We start from the raw sequence: 14,624 nt of genomic DNA on the forward strand, positions 1-14,624 counted from the left end.
TTGTAAGCAAAGCTTGAGAAATTGGATTTGAAGTTGAGGAAACAGTCAAATAGGCAAGGATTAAAAGATACTAGTCATAAACATGTGAGAATTCAAAAGTTGATAAACGAGGACAAGAGGATTTAAGACCACAGATTTTTACGGTTCCAAAAATAAGCTCAAAAGGGATCTAAGCCATTAGGTGGCTGGACTAATTAACCTCTTTCCTCACAACCATAGCCTCCTTGTTGCACCATTGACAACAAATCTGTGTGAAAATTCATCTGATTGTTCAACATTTCTGATTCTTGGACTCTCATTTTGCATACTGATCAACAAAATGGAGGCTACTCACAAATTCGTGTGCCAAGACGATTTGGTCAACCCACTTTCCTCCATGGGAATGCAAGTAGCTTGCATCCTTGTCATCTCACACTTCTTTCACATTTTGCTCAAGGCCTTAGGTCAACCAGGCCCCATTGCCCAGATTCTTGTAAGCATCTCATTTTGATTAAAACAAAATAAATTTGTCAATATGAATCATTCTAACCTGTGATATAAATTGATTGTCTCGTAACATAACATGTCAAGTTATATATCTTGTTTATATATGAGGTTGGTTTTGTCAATCTAGGTCATTGTTCAAGTAAAATATTATTGTTCAAACGGTGATTATGATTTTCAGTTTGGTAATATAACATGTCAAATTGACAGGCTGGTTTGGTGTTGGGTCCTTCAGGGTTGTCTAATATTACAGAAATAAAAGAATTCTTCTTTCAAGCTTCTGCTGCAGAATACTATGAGATGTTTGGGTTCTTCTGCCGGATCCTCTTTATGTTCCTCTTCGGTTTGGAGATGGACTTTGCCTATGTACGCCGCAACCTGCGCGTAGTGTGCATCGTAGCCTACGGTGGTGCCTTCTTAGCCAGCCTTTTCGGCCTTACCGCCTCCTTCTTTATCTACAAACACTTACTGGCTGAGAATGCCAAGCTGAATGCTAGCTTTGTCTTCTGCACCATGCTATTGGTGTCCTACACCTCCTCACCAGTCGTCAACCGCTTAGCAGCAGAGTTAAGGTTTGCAACATCAGACATTGGCCGCTTGGCAACATCTTCTGCCATGGTCGTTGAGCTCACTTGCTTACTTGTTTTTAATCTGATCATTGCCTTCACAAGACTAACTGCCTTGAGGGACGGCTTCTTCATCCTCCTCGGCTTGGTTCCCATGCTTTTCGCATTCAAGTACTTGGCAGTGTGGTTGAACAAACGAAACAGAAAGCAGAAGTACCTTAGAAACCCAGAAGTGTTTCTCATTTTGTCGATTCTAATCGCGGGTTCGATGCTCATTGAAATGGCCATGTTTAATAGTGTGATAGCTTGTTTTGTTGCTGGCCTGGCTTTCCCCAAGGAAGGCAAGACGGCAAGAACTTTGTTGCACAAGCTTACTTACTCTGTCCACAACTTTGTGTTGCCTGTTTACTTTGGCTATATTGGGTTCCAATTTGATGCGAGCCATTTGAAGAGCTTGACCAACATATTGATTATTGCCATACTTGTGTTGTTGAGCCTCGGCAGCAAGATTAGTGGCACTCTTGCGGTTTGCCACTTTTTGAAGATCCCTTTAAACGAAGGGGTTTTTCTTGGCTTTGTGTTGAACTTGAAGGGACATGCCGATCTCTTGTTCGTTGGCAGCGCCTCGAAGGCTCTAATTGTAAGGTTCTTAACTTTGATTATATATTTGACAGTCTTGATTTGCACCTTCCAACTGAAAAAAAAAAAGAGAACAAGTAACATTAAATGTATCACATCTCTCTGTGTGAGAAAAATCTTTGACTGAAACTATATGTACCACATTCATCGGCCACATTTTAGATGACATCGCCTACTACCTTCATTAGAAATGTGGTATAAATAGTTTCATTTGGCAGACTCGACTCCTTCAAATGAGATCAACAATATGATCAACGTACATCTTAATATACATTGACCTTTTCTTTCTTCTTCTTTTTTTTTTTTTTGTTGTTGTCAAAACTATAGATCCTGGCTCTAAATTAATTAAGTTTCTTTTTCTTCTTATGCTCTGGTATTGTTTCAGACTTGGAACCCAGCGGCTTACAATCTGTTACTAATAACAGTTGTGATTAACACTGTAATCTCAGGGCCAGTTGTGGCTTTGTTAATAAGAAGAGAAGAAAAACTCTTCACTCACACACACACCTCCCTCGGCTTTGAGCCCGAAAATCCCGACCAAAACGAGCTCCGCCTCCTCGCCTGCGTCTACGGTCCCCGCCACATCTCTGCCATCCTCTCCGTCATCGCCACCATCCGCGGCACCCAAACAGCATCCATCATGCCCTACATGGCTCACCTTATCGAGCTCAACCAAAAACGACGCACCAACGTGTCGTATCACGAGCTCGAAGCCGAGGAAATGAGCGACGAGGAAGACTACGGCGGCAACGACGTCCTCGAAATCCATGCAGCCGTCGACGCCTTCACTGCCGAGACCCAGATCCTAATCAACCTCAACAAGGCCGTGTCCACGTTGTCGAATTTACATGAGGAGGTGTGTAACGCAGCCGAGGACTTGCGTGCGACGATTATTTTGCTGCCGTTTCACAAGCACCAAAGGATCGACGGCAAAATGGAGTCCGGGAAGGACGCTGTACGGACCACGAATCAAAAGATTCTTCGTCACGCCCCGAGCTCTGTCGGGATGATCGTCGAGAAAGGGCTGGCCGGGGCGTTAGGGTTTTCGCAGTTGTTTACCGTGGACATTATGCAACATGTTGCGACGCTATTTTTCGGGGGGCCCGATGACCGCGAGGCCATTGCTTGGAGTACAAGGATCGCAAACCATCCAAGGGTTAACTTGACGGTGGTTAGGTTTTTGGCGACGGAGTCATCCAACACTCGGAATATGAAGGTGGAGAATGAAACGGGAGGCAATAGTGATATTGAGGTTTACATGGCCTTGTCGAGTTTAGAAACGGGCAATGACATTGACAATGCCTTTCTCAATGACTTCTATAATGGGTACGTACCACCTCTATATTTATCTTATAGTGCGAATGTTAATGAATAACTATTAATCAAATTTTCTTATAGTTTTTTTTTTTTGGGTTTCAAAATAAGCATATGGATATTTTCAATAAACATTTGTGTCTTAATTGGTTGGGTAGGTATGTGGCGTCTGGTAAAGTTGGGTACGTAGAGAAGCAGGTAAATAATGGAGCAGAAACAGTGGCAGCCCTAAGAGACATTGGAGACTTGTACTCTCTGTTTATAGTAGGGAGGGGTGGTCGAGGACACTCACCATTGACAACCGAGCTCAGTGATTGGGAAGAGTGCCCTGAACTTGGAACAGTAGGAGATCTCTTGGCTTCTTCAGACTTCAATATCAATGGCTCAATCTTGGTCGTCCAACAACATAGAAATTCCAAGAAAGAACTTGTAGATGATTAGCTATATATTGTGAATTTATAATTATTTCATAATGTAATTTAGTGCTTCCTTCAATATTGTACATACTCAAATATATAATAGGGTTTTCGACTATGGCTGGATCATCCTAGTTTCTGTCTTATATATCATTTATACATATACAAGAAAAGGCCTCATTAAACTTCTTGGTCCTTATCATAGGGAAATCTTTAATCTTTAAAGGGTTAGCCCAAAAAGCCAGACCACAGCGTCCGAATCGGAATCCATTTCGAAATATGTTTCAGAAAATTGCGACATGGTGGATGAACATGAAGCTCTTAAGAATGCAGTTCACATGCCCAATGAATGTGACCTGAACTTATAACCACATCATGTAATCTAGGCAGAAGGCCTTATAAGTGAAACATTCAAAATCCTCATCTTAAAAGTGAAACATTCAAAATCCTCAAAATTTCTATTGATTAATAAAAATACTAAAACATAAGACGCTTTATTAAATAGGGACTAAATAAAACATTCACAATGTATTTAAATTATAAAAAAAAAATTGTACTGCAGTTGTCCATAAAAGCAGGAGACAACTACCTTCAAAACTTACCATTTGAATATTAAATTGTTTAATTTATAAAACTTAGTAAAAAAAATCCAATTGGCGCACGCGTGAGAGTGTACTAAAAGGGGCGCCAACGGGGTCTAACCTAGTGGAAAAGGTCCTTAACTTGCAGATCAGTGATTTCAAGTTCGAACTCCTATACCACATTGGTAGTGTGTATGAGAAATCCCTTACTTTTGTAATTTAGACCATCACTTGTATTTTTGTTTAAAAAAAAACAAATGTGCCACTTCATTAATTGATTTACGCAATACACCCATTGATAGTTTGCAATCATTTAGATTCTCTAATTATGGAGACAGTGAGCACTTAAAAACTCATTTTAATAAAATACGAATGTATTTTCCATTTTAATATGAATTGATTACCATTAATACTTATGAGTGGCCAAAGAAGACTTGAATAATCTTGATCTTTGATCAAACTATATTGAAGAATATAAGTCCCACATCGAAAACTTGACTAAGTAAAATATAGTATACAATGAATGGTTCCATTATTAATATCACCGAGGCCTTTTGTATAAAACCCCACACCTGCTAAACAGGTGGTTAAGTTGGGGACAATATTGATGTTGCTAGTGCTGGGCTAAGAGTCTGTCCCTCTGAAATCTTAACATGGTATTAGAGCCAGGTTACTAATCCTTGAGATCCTATGACAAATTGAGACTCATTGGCATTCCTTATTCCTAACCCATCATAGGTCTTCACCTTGCTGTAAATCCCCGTTTCTCCTTTCCTTAATAATCAACATATATTTCTTATGCCTTAGCCATAACCGCACATTTCTGCAATTTTACCCTTGTCTCTGTCCTTGCCATGTTTATGTTGAGTCATTACCTTTATTTTTCTCTACCTATGCCTGCTGCTGCCTTTTTTCTCTTACTTTTCATCTCTCTATGAGCTTGCTTTATGTTAAAATCAGATTGAGCCCATGTTAGTTTCAATCTCTTGCGCTCACAGTCGAGCCTCTCTTTTAAATGTATACCATATGGGCAACACGCCCCTTGGCCATTGATGGCCTGATCTCTTTCCTCCATGAGCCTCGTCACTGCTCATCGAGCCATCTCAAACCTCTGCAAGCCTCGTCACAGCTAGCCAAGCCTTCTCATAGCTGGCCTTTGTCTCTCTATTTATTAAGGTGTTACTTTCTCCAAATCTCAACTCTCATACATCGTCGGATTTGAGGGGAAGTGGCACTGCTGCTCATCTATTCCATTGCAATTCACCTACCTATCTATCATGGTTGATTGTCCATGTCCGTTTCTCAAGTACCACTGATCATTTGGCTCTATCGACCCCTTCTTTTTAGGGGGAGAGGGAGAGTGAAGAGAAATTGTCTCTGTTGTTGCTGCTGCCACAGTTGTTTGCCTTGCCTTGTCTTGCTGGTGCTAATATCTTATATTGCTCTTGCTGGTGCCAGTGCATTGTGTTGCTCTTACTGCTGTTAGTTTTGTTGTCTCTTGCTGGGGACATTGTTGTTGTTGCTTCTATCGTGTTCGTGCCTTTGCTGGTGTGTTTTTTCCGCTGCGATCATGACCATTGACCTTGCCTTTGTTTGCTTCGCTTTTCGTTGCTATGGTTTTTGCTGATGATGTTGCCATGTTTTTTATCTGTCTCTTCCTTAACCTTAAACAATACATATTTCTGCTGCACTATACACCTAGCCCATAATCCTAGCCCGCCACCATCATCTACCTTGCTACCGTTGCTGCCGCCTACCTTGCTATTGCCTCCGATGCCGCCACCCAACCATCCATCATCATTCCCAATGTTGATGCCTTTATTTCTTCACTTGCCTCTTGTTCTGCCTTACTTATTGTCGTGCTCGCAGGGTTTCTATGTTTTGCCTTATCTACTGCCGTGATCACAGGGCTTTTGTGTTATGCCTTACCTACTGCCGTGCTCACAGGATTTCTGTGTTCTGCCTTACCTACTGCCGTCCTCACAGGGTTTCTGTTTTCTGCCTTACCTATTGCCGTGCTCACAGTGTTTCTGTGTTCTGCCTTATCTACTGCCATGCTCACAGGGTTTCTGTGTTCTACCTTACCTACTGCCGTACTCACAGGGTTTCTGTGTTCTACCTTATATATTGCCGTGCTTACAGAGTTTCTGTGTTCTACCTTACCTGCTGCCGTACTCACAGAGTTTCTGTGTTCTGCCTTATATATTGCCATGCTCACAGGGTTTCTGTGTTTTGCTATGTGCCTTATTTTTTACGGTTTGCTCTTGTGTTTTCAATGCGAACTTTGCTTTAGTTTGTCACTTGTTTCACTCGTGGTTGATGAAAAGACCTTCTCTACAATTGGTGCTTGTCAAGTATGGTGTTCTGTGACTCGCTTGTCAAGTTCGGCGTGCGAAATATCTTTGCCCAACTTGAGGGGGAGTGTTGGCGAGTCCTTACTTAGTTAGGATTTTGGTTCCTTATTTTATTAGAATTTTGGTTACTTACCAATTATTATTTAGTCTTATTGTAATAGAGATTTACTTCCTATTGTAATTTAGATATATTTCCTATTTTATTTAGGGTTAACACATCTTTGTACTTGTATAAATACCTCAATATCGGAGAAGAATAATAATATGAGCATAGGTGAGCATATCTGAATATTTACCCTACTTTGTTTAACATGGTATCAAAGCGAGTTTATTGACTGGGACTGAATTGGGCCTTTACCCTTACCCAATATATGTGGTGTTCATATGTAAGGCTTGAATGTTTACCCCTACCCCTTACCCAATACGTGTTGTTCATGTGTTGGACTTAAATGATTGACTCCGATGTGGACTTGGCTCCACGTGTGGCCCACTATGTGGTGGTCTCATGTGAGGGGGCGTGTTAAAGAATATAAGTTTCACATCGAAAACTTGACTAAATAAAATATAATATATAATGTATGGTTCCACTATTAATATCACCTAGGCCTTTTATATAAAACCCCACTTATACCAAACATGTGGTTAAGTTGGGGACAATATCGATGTTACTAATGGTGGGCCAAGAGTCTGTCCCTCTGAAATCTTAACACAAACCATGAGTGATAACTAGCAATACATCCTTTTAGCAGTCTAAGTAGAATAGTGTACAACCTAATACTTGAGTTACACTCTTCTTAGGCCATGATTTCTGTCACGCCCCAACCCACGGATTTACGTAACTTTAGGTTAAGACGTGATTCACACCTTAATTATAGAATTTAATAAAAACTATAACTCAAATGTGAAGAAACATTTAAATAAATAAAATAAATATTTCACATAGAATATTCAACAGAAACGCGGAAACGACAACATCTGAAACTTTAAAATTTTTACATTATTTTACAAGTTAGAACTACTCGAGAGTTCACTGAAAGAGTAGCTTATTATTCATCCACAAGCTATGTACATAATACACTCTATAGACATGCCAAAATCATCACAAGCTCTAGATTTTAGGTTCAGTACTGCAAAATCTATTAGGGGGTGAGCGAAACCACAGCTCAGTAGGGACATAAACCTTTTTACTGTACATTGATATAATTAAATTAAGTGACAAATAATCATACAACCAAATATCATATTATTAATAACAATGCATGAATACTCTTCATCTAATCCTGTTAATTCATAGAACTGGACAAACAGACCTGCACATCCCATACCATGCTTATACCACTTGGTCCTGAATGCCCATTTATATGAATTTACACCCATTTCAATCATTCTATAATTTTTCTTTTGTTAGTCATCTTGTCTAACTCCTTGTCGCCAGTCCCAAATCACCCAAAAAACCATGTGCATTGTGGAATTCCTGAGACCTGGTACATGCCAAGAGTTAGACTCAACTACACAAAAAATTATTTCCATTACCCTCTTTTCCACCATTATTTTCTCAACTCCAGAATTCTAGCCAATTTCCATGACATGATATAATTATACCCTTCACAACCATGTAGCCATTTAAAACATCACTAATGCACATATAATTATGCCCACATTGTTCAAATAGTTAAGAGTACATAAATTTCCAATACGTAAATTAAACAATACCACATTAACCAAATAGTTAACAATTTATAAACATCCAATATAAAAAATATCCATTACACATAATATAGAGCTCACGAAATTTAATTAGATCAATTTCTACAAAAGGCCCCATTGAAACCCATATCTTGACACCAAAGCTTTTGCTAAAAACGTAAGGTGTTTCTTAATTTTCCACCGCATTCACAAACTCAGTTTCTCACTCTTTTTCTTACTCCTCTCTACCACTATTTCTCTCTTGTTGTTTTTTTTTTCATTTGATGTGCAACTCTCTTCCTATATATAAGGAAATAAGTCGGCAGTGAAACACTTCCTATTGGATGGTGTAATGGTGATTGATTTACACTTCCTAACCAAGTAATATATATAGCAGATAAGGAAGAATGTCTTTGTGACTCTTCCAACTCCTCCAATCATATTCTTTTCTCTTTGGTGAGTTGGCTAACCTTACTACTTAACATGGTTTTCACTTTGACATGTACAAGGACTATTAATAAGGTCTATGAATTGACAAAACTAACTAAAAAGTTCTATTAATACATATCCATATATATATATATATATATAATAGAATAAGATATTTATGTAATACACACACATATAATAAGATATATATATATATATATAGATTTAACTATCTAGGTTATGAATTAAATATGTAACAAAATTTTTAATTTTCCCAAAATAATATATAATATATATATTTAAAAAATATGTGGGTTTACAATTTCGTTGTATCATAAGAGATCAACGACACTTAAAAAGACAACTATAGTGCTTTAGATTGAATGATTTATTTGAATTATGACAATTCAGAGTTCTTGTTTCACATGTATGTGAAACTCCAAACACTCTTTATTAATCTTGTTCAATGAATTCAATTTACATTGACCATCGCCATACTAGCCTTAATGTCTTGCAACCAAAATCAAATAAAGAGCGGAAAGACCATTAAAACAAATAAATTAGTTATTAAAAAATCAAAATGCAACTCGTTTACAAATTCAAGAACCACATAAATCTAAAACCCTATCATATAACTAGAAACTTTTAGGAGATGAGTTTGCGAGTGATGCATTAGTATTCTTCTACAAATTGTAATGATTTTTCTACCCTCTTCTGTTTTGCCAGCTTTCTACAAATTGGATTAGTGTTTGTTGTAATTTCTCATATTCTGACAAACAAGAAAAGAAAATCTTCGAATCTAACCAAAAGAAAAAGGAGAAAAAGAAAAAGAAAACTTGGGATCTGTTGTAAATAATAAGGTGGAGCCCACCACTTGTTGGATGGAGCTTTACCTACTCCACCTTGTTGGAAGGGGCTTTGCCTACAAAAGAGTGAGAACCCTTCCATTGTAATTGACAGTTTTGAGAACTGAAACATTCTGAGATCAGTTTCTCTCTATCCCAATTTTCTCTCCATTTTCTCACTAGATTTATAACACGTTATCAGCACGAGTCTTTAACCGGCTGAGTTCTCTGATGAAACCCAGTCAGATAAACTTACACACACAGAGAGAAACAGAGAGGGGAAAAATGCTAGATCCGAGAAATGATCTGCTACCTCCACCCATGAAAGCAGCGGTGCTGTATCACTATCCTTGTCCAGACGGTGCGTTTGCTGCTTTCGGCCATGGACTGTTTACTAGATATCAGCGAGCCAAATTCCAGATCCCGAATTGAAAAAAAATAAAAAATCAACTCAGATCCAATCAGAAGCAAAAGGAACACGACAAATGACCTTGCATCCCCTAAGCCTGGCCAACTGTCCTGCATACATTCCAACAGCCCCAGTTGAAAGCAGAGAATGGTACTTGGCCTCTTATGCACCTGAAGTGCTTGGTCTCGATGCTGAGATCAGGCTTAGAGTTGAGGCCGACGCCAAGGATAACGATGGTGAGGAAGCTGGTGACGTAACAAGGGAGCTCCCAGTCCTCCCATTTTCGAGTCTGGCCTGGGGACAACGGGGTCCGGTTGAAGAGGTAACCTTTGGGTTGCTCCTCGTGGCCCGGGCAGGTCCATCGGCTCGGACCTGTGGCTGAACCGTCGCGAGTTCGGACAGTCTGGATGAGGCGCTGGCGGAGCATTGTGGAGGCGGGTATGGAGTCTTGTTACAGTCGACAAGGCTCAGCCGACGTCTGAGCCTCATGGGAAGTCTTGGAGGCGAGGAGAACGACGCCGCTTCGTTGGCCGAGAAATCCATGGCTATACCCCCCCACCATCTCTCTCGCCGAGTTGATGATCAACACGACGTCGTAGAGTGTGAACTGCGAGTATGTTTATGTACGAATCAACAATTTGAACGAATTAGAAGAAAATGGAAAATGCAGAGAGAGAGAAAGGTCGCGACCACTCAGCTTTTTCAATTTTGAAATTCGAAGCTTTTGGGTTCGTGTTTTGTGTTGTTGTTGGTCACAGATAAAGAGAACGGATCTGGACGTGTGAGGTGAAGCTGATATAGTGTTTGTCTCTGTAAACACCCCTACCAAAACTACGGGTCTTGGAGCAGGCAAAGCTGCAGATCTGATATATTGTTAACAAATCTCACGCGGAGCTCCACAGAGGCACAGCTACTCCAGGTAGTGATAAGCACATGAGGTACACAGATACCAGGTTTGATGAGCAGCACCACCGAAAAAGAACAGCACATGCTGTCGGACACGCATGCTTACAGCCCCACCCACCGAAACATTAAAAATAATAATAATAATAATAATAATAAATATATATATTAAAAAAAAAAGAAAGAAAAAAAAGAAAGGGGGATCACTCAGCAAGGGCATAAGCGAAAGAATAAGCGATAAGATTTCTGCTCCCTTATCTTCTCTATTATTTCCTATTATATTTATCTACTTTTCTTTTACTAACCATTAACAAAAATGGACCCTTGGTAATACTAAACATATTATCAGTGGGAGACCGTTACTAATACTAACTCTTTACTTTATGAAATTTACTTTACTGCAAATTTACTTTACCGCACATTTATTTTATTTACTGTATGGTGTAGGTTTATTACCCATACAACAGTATTTATTTAAAAGGGTGGCACGGGTTTATCGTCCACGCCTTTACTTTTATTTAAATGTATGGTGCGGGTTTATCGTCCATACAAGCACGTTTACTTTACGAATTTAATTTACCGTACATTTACATTTATTTAAAGGGTGGTGCGGGTTTATCGTTCACGCCTTTGCTTATCTGTTTTATTTATGGTATGGTGTATGTTTATTACCCATACGGCAATATTTAAAGGGTGGTGCGTGTTTATCGTCCACGCCTTTGCTTTTATTTAAATGTATGGAGCAGAATTAGTGCCCATACAAGCACATTTAATTTACCACACATTTACATTTATTTAAAAGGGTGGTGCGGGTTTATCGTCCACGCCTTTACTTTTATTTAAATGTATGGTGCGGGTTTATCGTCCATACCAGTAATTTATTTACCAGCAATTTATTTTATGGATTAAATGTGCTGTATGATGAGTTTTTTTTTTTTACAGTATACAGATCAGGACCAGAAGTTCCTTGATCCTCATCATACAAATTACATCAGGACTTGAATGTTTTTACAGTATACAGATCAGGACCAGAAGTTCCTTGATCCTCATCATACAATTACATCAGGACTTGAAGATCCTTGATGATGATGTTAATGTGAGAGCTGGCAGTCTCTCCGGCACTATATTTGTAAACATGTGATCGGACTTGAGGGTCCTTGATCCCTGACATGTAAATAAGGACCTGGGATTCCTTAATGATGTAACAGTACCGTATTGGTTCATAATGCCGTACACATGGATGATAACTGTACTGGCAAATGTACTGTATACATGAATAGTGCCGTATACATGAATAGTGATGTATGCATAAATATTTACCATTTTGGGTAAACCATCACCATTCAAAAGGGAACCTGCAGTTCCTTAAACTCATGGATGAGCAATTAAATGAGATGCCAGAAGTTCCTCAAAATATGGACAATTATGTAAGGGCTTGAAGTCCAGAAATATGTACAGAAAATTGTAAAAATGTCCATACCATGAGAATATGTGATTTTGGCCCGAAGTTCAAAATCTAAGGGGATTGAATGTCCATACCATAAGAATATGTGATTTTGGCCAGAAGTTCAAAATCTAACAGTGTTGAGAACCTGAAGTTCCAACAATTAAATGGACAACCCTTGAGGTATTATTGTAAATTGTGGTACGCCACATATCTCTTTGGCATAAGAGAATGATGAATTGAGGCTCCACACATATTTTGTTATATCTGGGTTGGAAGCTCATGAACCCAAATATATGAGATATTAGCGTGGCTTTTACTCAATTCATATTTCATGTCCATTTTGAAAAGGGCAAATAAATTCTGAGTTTGTGTTTAGCCCAGGCCATAAGTTCCGGGCTCCCATACGTTGAAATATGAAATTTGGGAGAGTCGATGTGGTCATTTGAACCTATAAGGCACAAGGTTCCAAACCGTCATTTTGAAAAGACGTAAAAACCACAGGTGCAAATTTTAAGAATGTGAGCAATTATTATAACAGGAAAGGAGCAAGTTGAAACGCAGTTGCTCCAATCAAGTTTTGCAAAGGCCATATCTATAGGAGGAAATATGGCTACAGTTTCCAGGATCCCAGTATTATCTCAGATCCCCATATTATCTTTTTCTTTCCCAGATTCCAAAACTTCACGTGACCTCCATTAAATGTTTGTCGGCACTTTCGGCGTTTTCAAAGTATTATTTTCATCAAAAGCCGATCTTGCTTTACGGATTTCACGGAGCTACTTTTTCAAAAGTACCCCGAGAATCTCGCAATTTTTCTATGGTTAATTTGAAATTCACCTGTTCTACCTATTCATTGTATTTGTGTATAAATGTGTTACTAACGAAATTTTCTTTGCAGAAGACATCCAGTTTTCTCCATACCTAGTGATGCGATATTTACTTGTTTTTCTTATCAAGAAAAGAGTTGTGATTTTACTCTTGCAGGATATAACTAGATCATCAAGCGCTACATTTACTGGGCCGATACAAGCTTGAATGATACTTGAGAAAAGTTTCTCCCACCTAAGGATGTAAGCAATACTTGTGTTATTTTTTGCTTATATACTTATTTGATATTTTATCTTGAAAGGTAACCAAATGGGAAGATAAGTCCGTTCCAAAAGAATGGCTTGTATGTATCCATGAATTATTAATGCAAATTTTACAGATTGCAAGTTGGATACATTGATAATACACTGCCACAGATTACAGTCCCATAAGAACAGAATATGGGTATAGCAGTGATCAATATTATGCACGCCTGTTGCGTAGCAAATGATATGGATTGAAGTCCCGAAAGGACAATCCTTTGACATATCAATATTGATATTATGCACGCCTAATGCGTAGCAAATTATATGGGTTAAAGTCCCATAATATGGGTTAAAGTCCCAGAAATTAATTGACATGTATGTATTAATCTGTGGCATGCCTGCAGCATGACAGATATATGGGTGCACGCCTGTTGCGTAGCAAATGATATGGATTGAAGTCCCGAAAGGACAATCCTTTGACATGTCAATATTGATATTATGCACGCCTAATGCGTAGCAAATTATATGGGTTAAAGTCCCAGAAATTAATTGACATGTATGTATTAATCTGTGGCATGCCTGCAGCATGACAGATATATGGGTTCTAAATGTTCCAACTCCCTAAATGTAGATTTTCCACGCCCTATGTAAAATAACGCTCCAATGGAGGTTATAATCCACATTCTCACATAATAAAAGCCCCATGAAGTGGCTCGGGTACCCAAAAGCAAAAGAAATGCTTATAATTGATGCATGCGCATGCATATGAGAATTGTGAGATCATGAATTGATGAATGACAATTTTTTGGTTTTGGAGTAGCTACTCAAATCATCAATGGGCTGTGTTGATTGGAACCACGTTCAATTATTAAATGTCGACAATATCATTGGCCAAAATGGAACGAGGTAATTCCATTATAAAAGAGAATGAACGTGAAAGAACAAACCCACAATACGAACCCCAAAATTTGTTAATACTGAAAGTTATATTTGGGTGTTCGGAATAAAAGGGAATATACCTACTTTGTATGACACATTGTTTCTGGCAGAAACAAGGAATGTTGGGTTTTCTTCATATTTACAGATTCAATTGTGCCCCCCCCTTATTACACAATTGCGGAGACCAACATATTATCTTTAAGGGTTATTAAATGCACGGAGCATATCGTCAGAAGCGATTCCCTAAAGATGTATAAATAGCTGGGTTAAAGCTATATAATGTGTCATAAAGCTTAATCCCTTTTTAGACAAAATCCGTTGAGAGGATTGACATTGCATAAAGTAAGTCCCTAAAGGACATGTGCTTGAAGCACAAAATTTGTACTCAATATTAATATGCATAAATTACCTCAGCGAGTACATTGATTATAATGTGATTGCAACACATTAAAGATTCTGCAGAATTCACGAAATATTTGTCTCGACTTAAGGATCGAACATTGTGCCAACGAGATTCTTGCTTATACTAAGAAAGTATTG

At 38.6% G+C, this 14,624-nt stretch overlaps 2 protein-coding genes across 2 annotated transcripts; one reads left to right on the forward strand and one right to left on the reverse strand.

The window, feature by feature from the left end:
• Nucleotides 320-3,443, forward strand: LOC18777289 (cation/H(+) antiporter 1). Its single transcript, XM_020564663.1, has 4 exons — nt 320-472; nt 694-1,689; nt 2,074-3,014; nt 3,161-3,443. Exons 1-4 carry the CDS (start codon nt 320-322, stop codon nt 3,441-3,443), a joined length of 2,373 nt encoding a protein of 790 aa, XP_020420252.1.
• Nucleotides 9,424-10,149, reverse strand: LOC18777288. The gene has a single exon (XM_020564703.1). The coding sequence runs from the start codon at nt 10,147-10,149 to the stop codon at nt 9,814-9,816; it is 336 nt and encodes a 111-aa protein (XP_020420292.1). The 3' UTR covers nt 9,424-9,813.

The sequence above is a fragment of the Prunus persica genome, chromosome G5 (assembly GCF_000346465.2).
Source record: "Prunus persica cultivar Lovell chromosome G5, Prunus_persica_NCBIv2, whole genome shotgun sequence".
Classification (NCBI taxonomy): Eukaryota; Viridiplantae; Streptophyta; class Magnoliopsida; order Rosales; family Rosaceae; genus Prunus; species Prunus persica.

Bases quoted from the DNA above. Each gene is read 5' to 3' on its own strand.
- LOC18777288 (XM_020564703.1), bottom strand. From the start codon at position 10,149: ATGCTCCGCCAGCGCCTCATCCAGACTGTCCGAACTCGCGACGGTTCA.
- LOC18777289 (XM_020564663.1), top strand. From the start codon at position 320: ATGGAGGCTACTCACAAATTCGTGTGCCAAGACGATTTGGTCAACCCA. The intron at 1,690-2,073 runs GTAAGGTTCTTA...GTATTGTTTCAG, and splicing joins GCGCCTCGAAGGCTCTAATT to ACTTGGAACCCAGCGGCTTA. The intron at 3,015-3,160 runs GTACGTACCACC...TTGGTTGGGTAG, and splicing joins CTCAATGACTTCTATAATGG to GTATGTGGCGTCTGGTAAAG.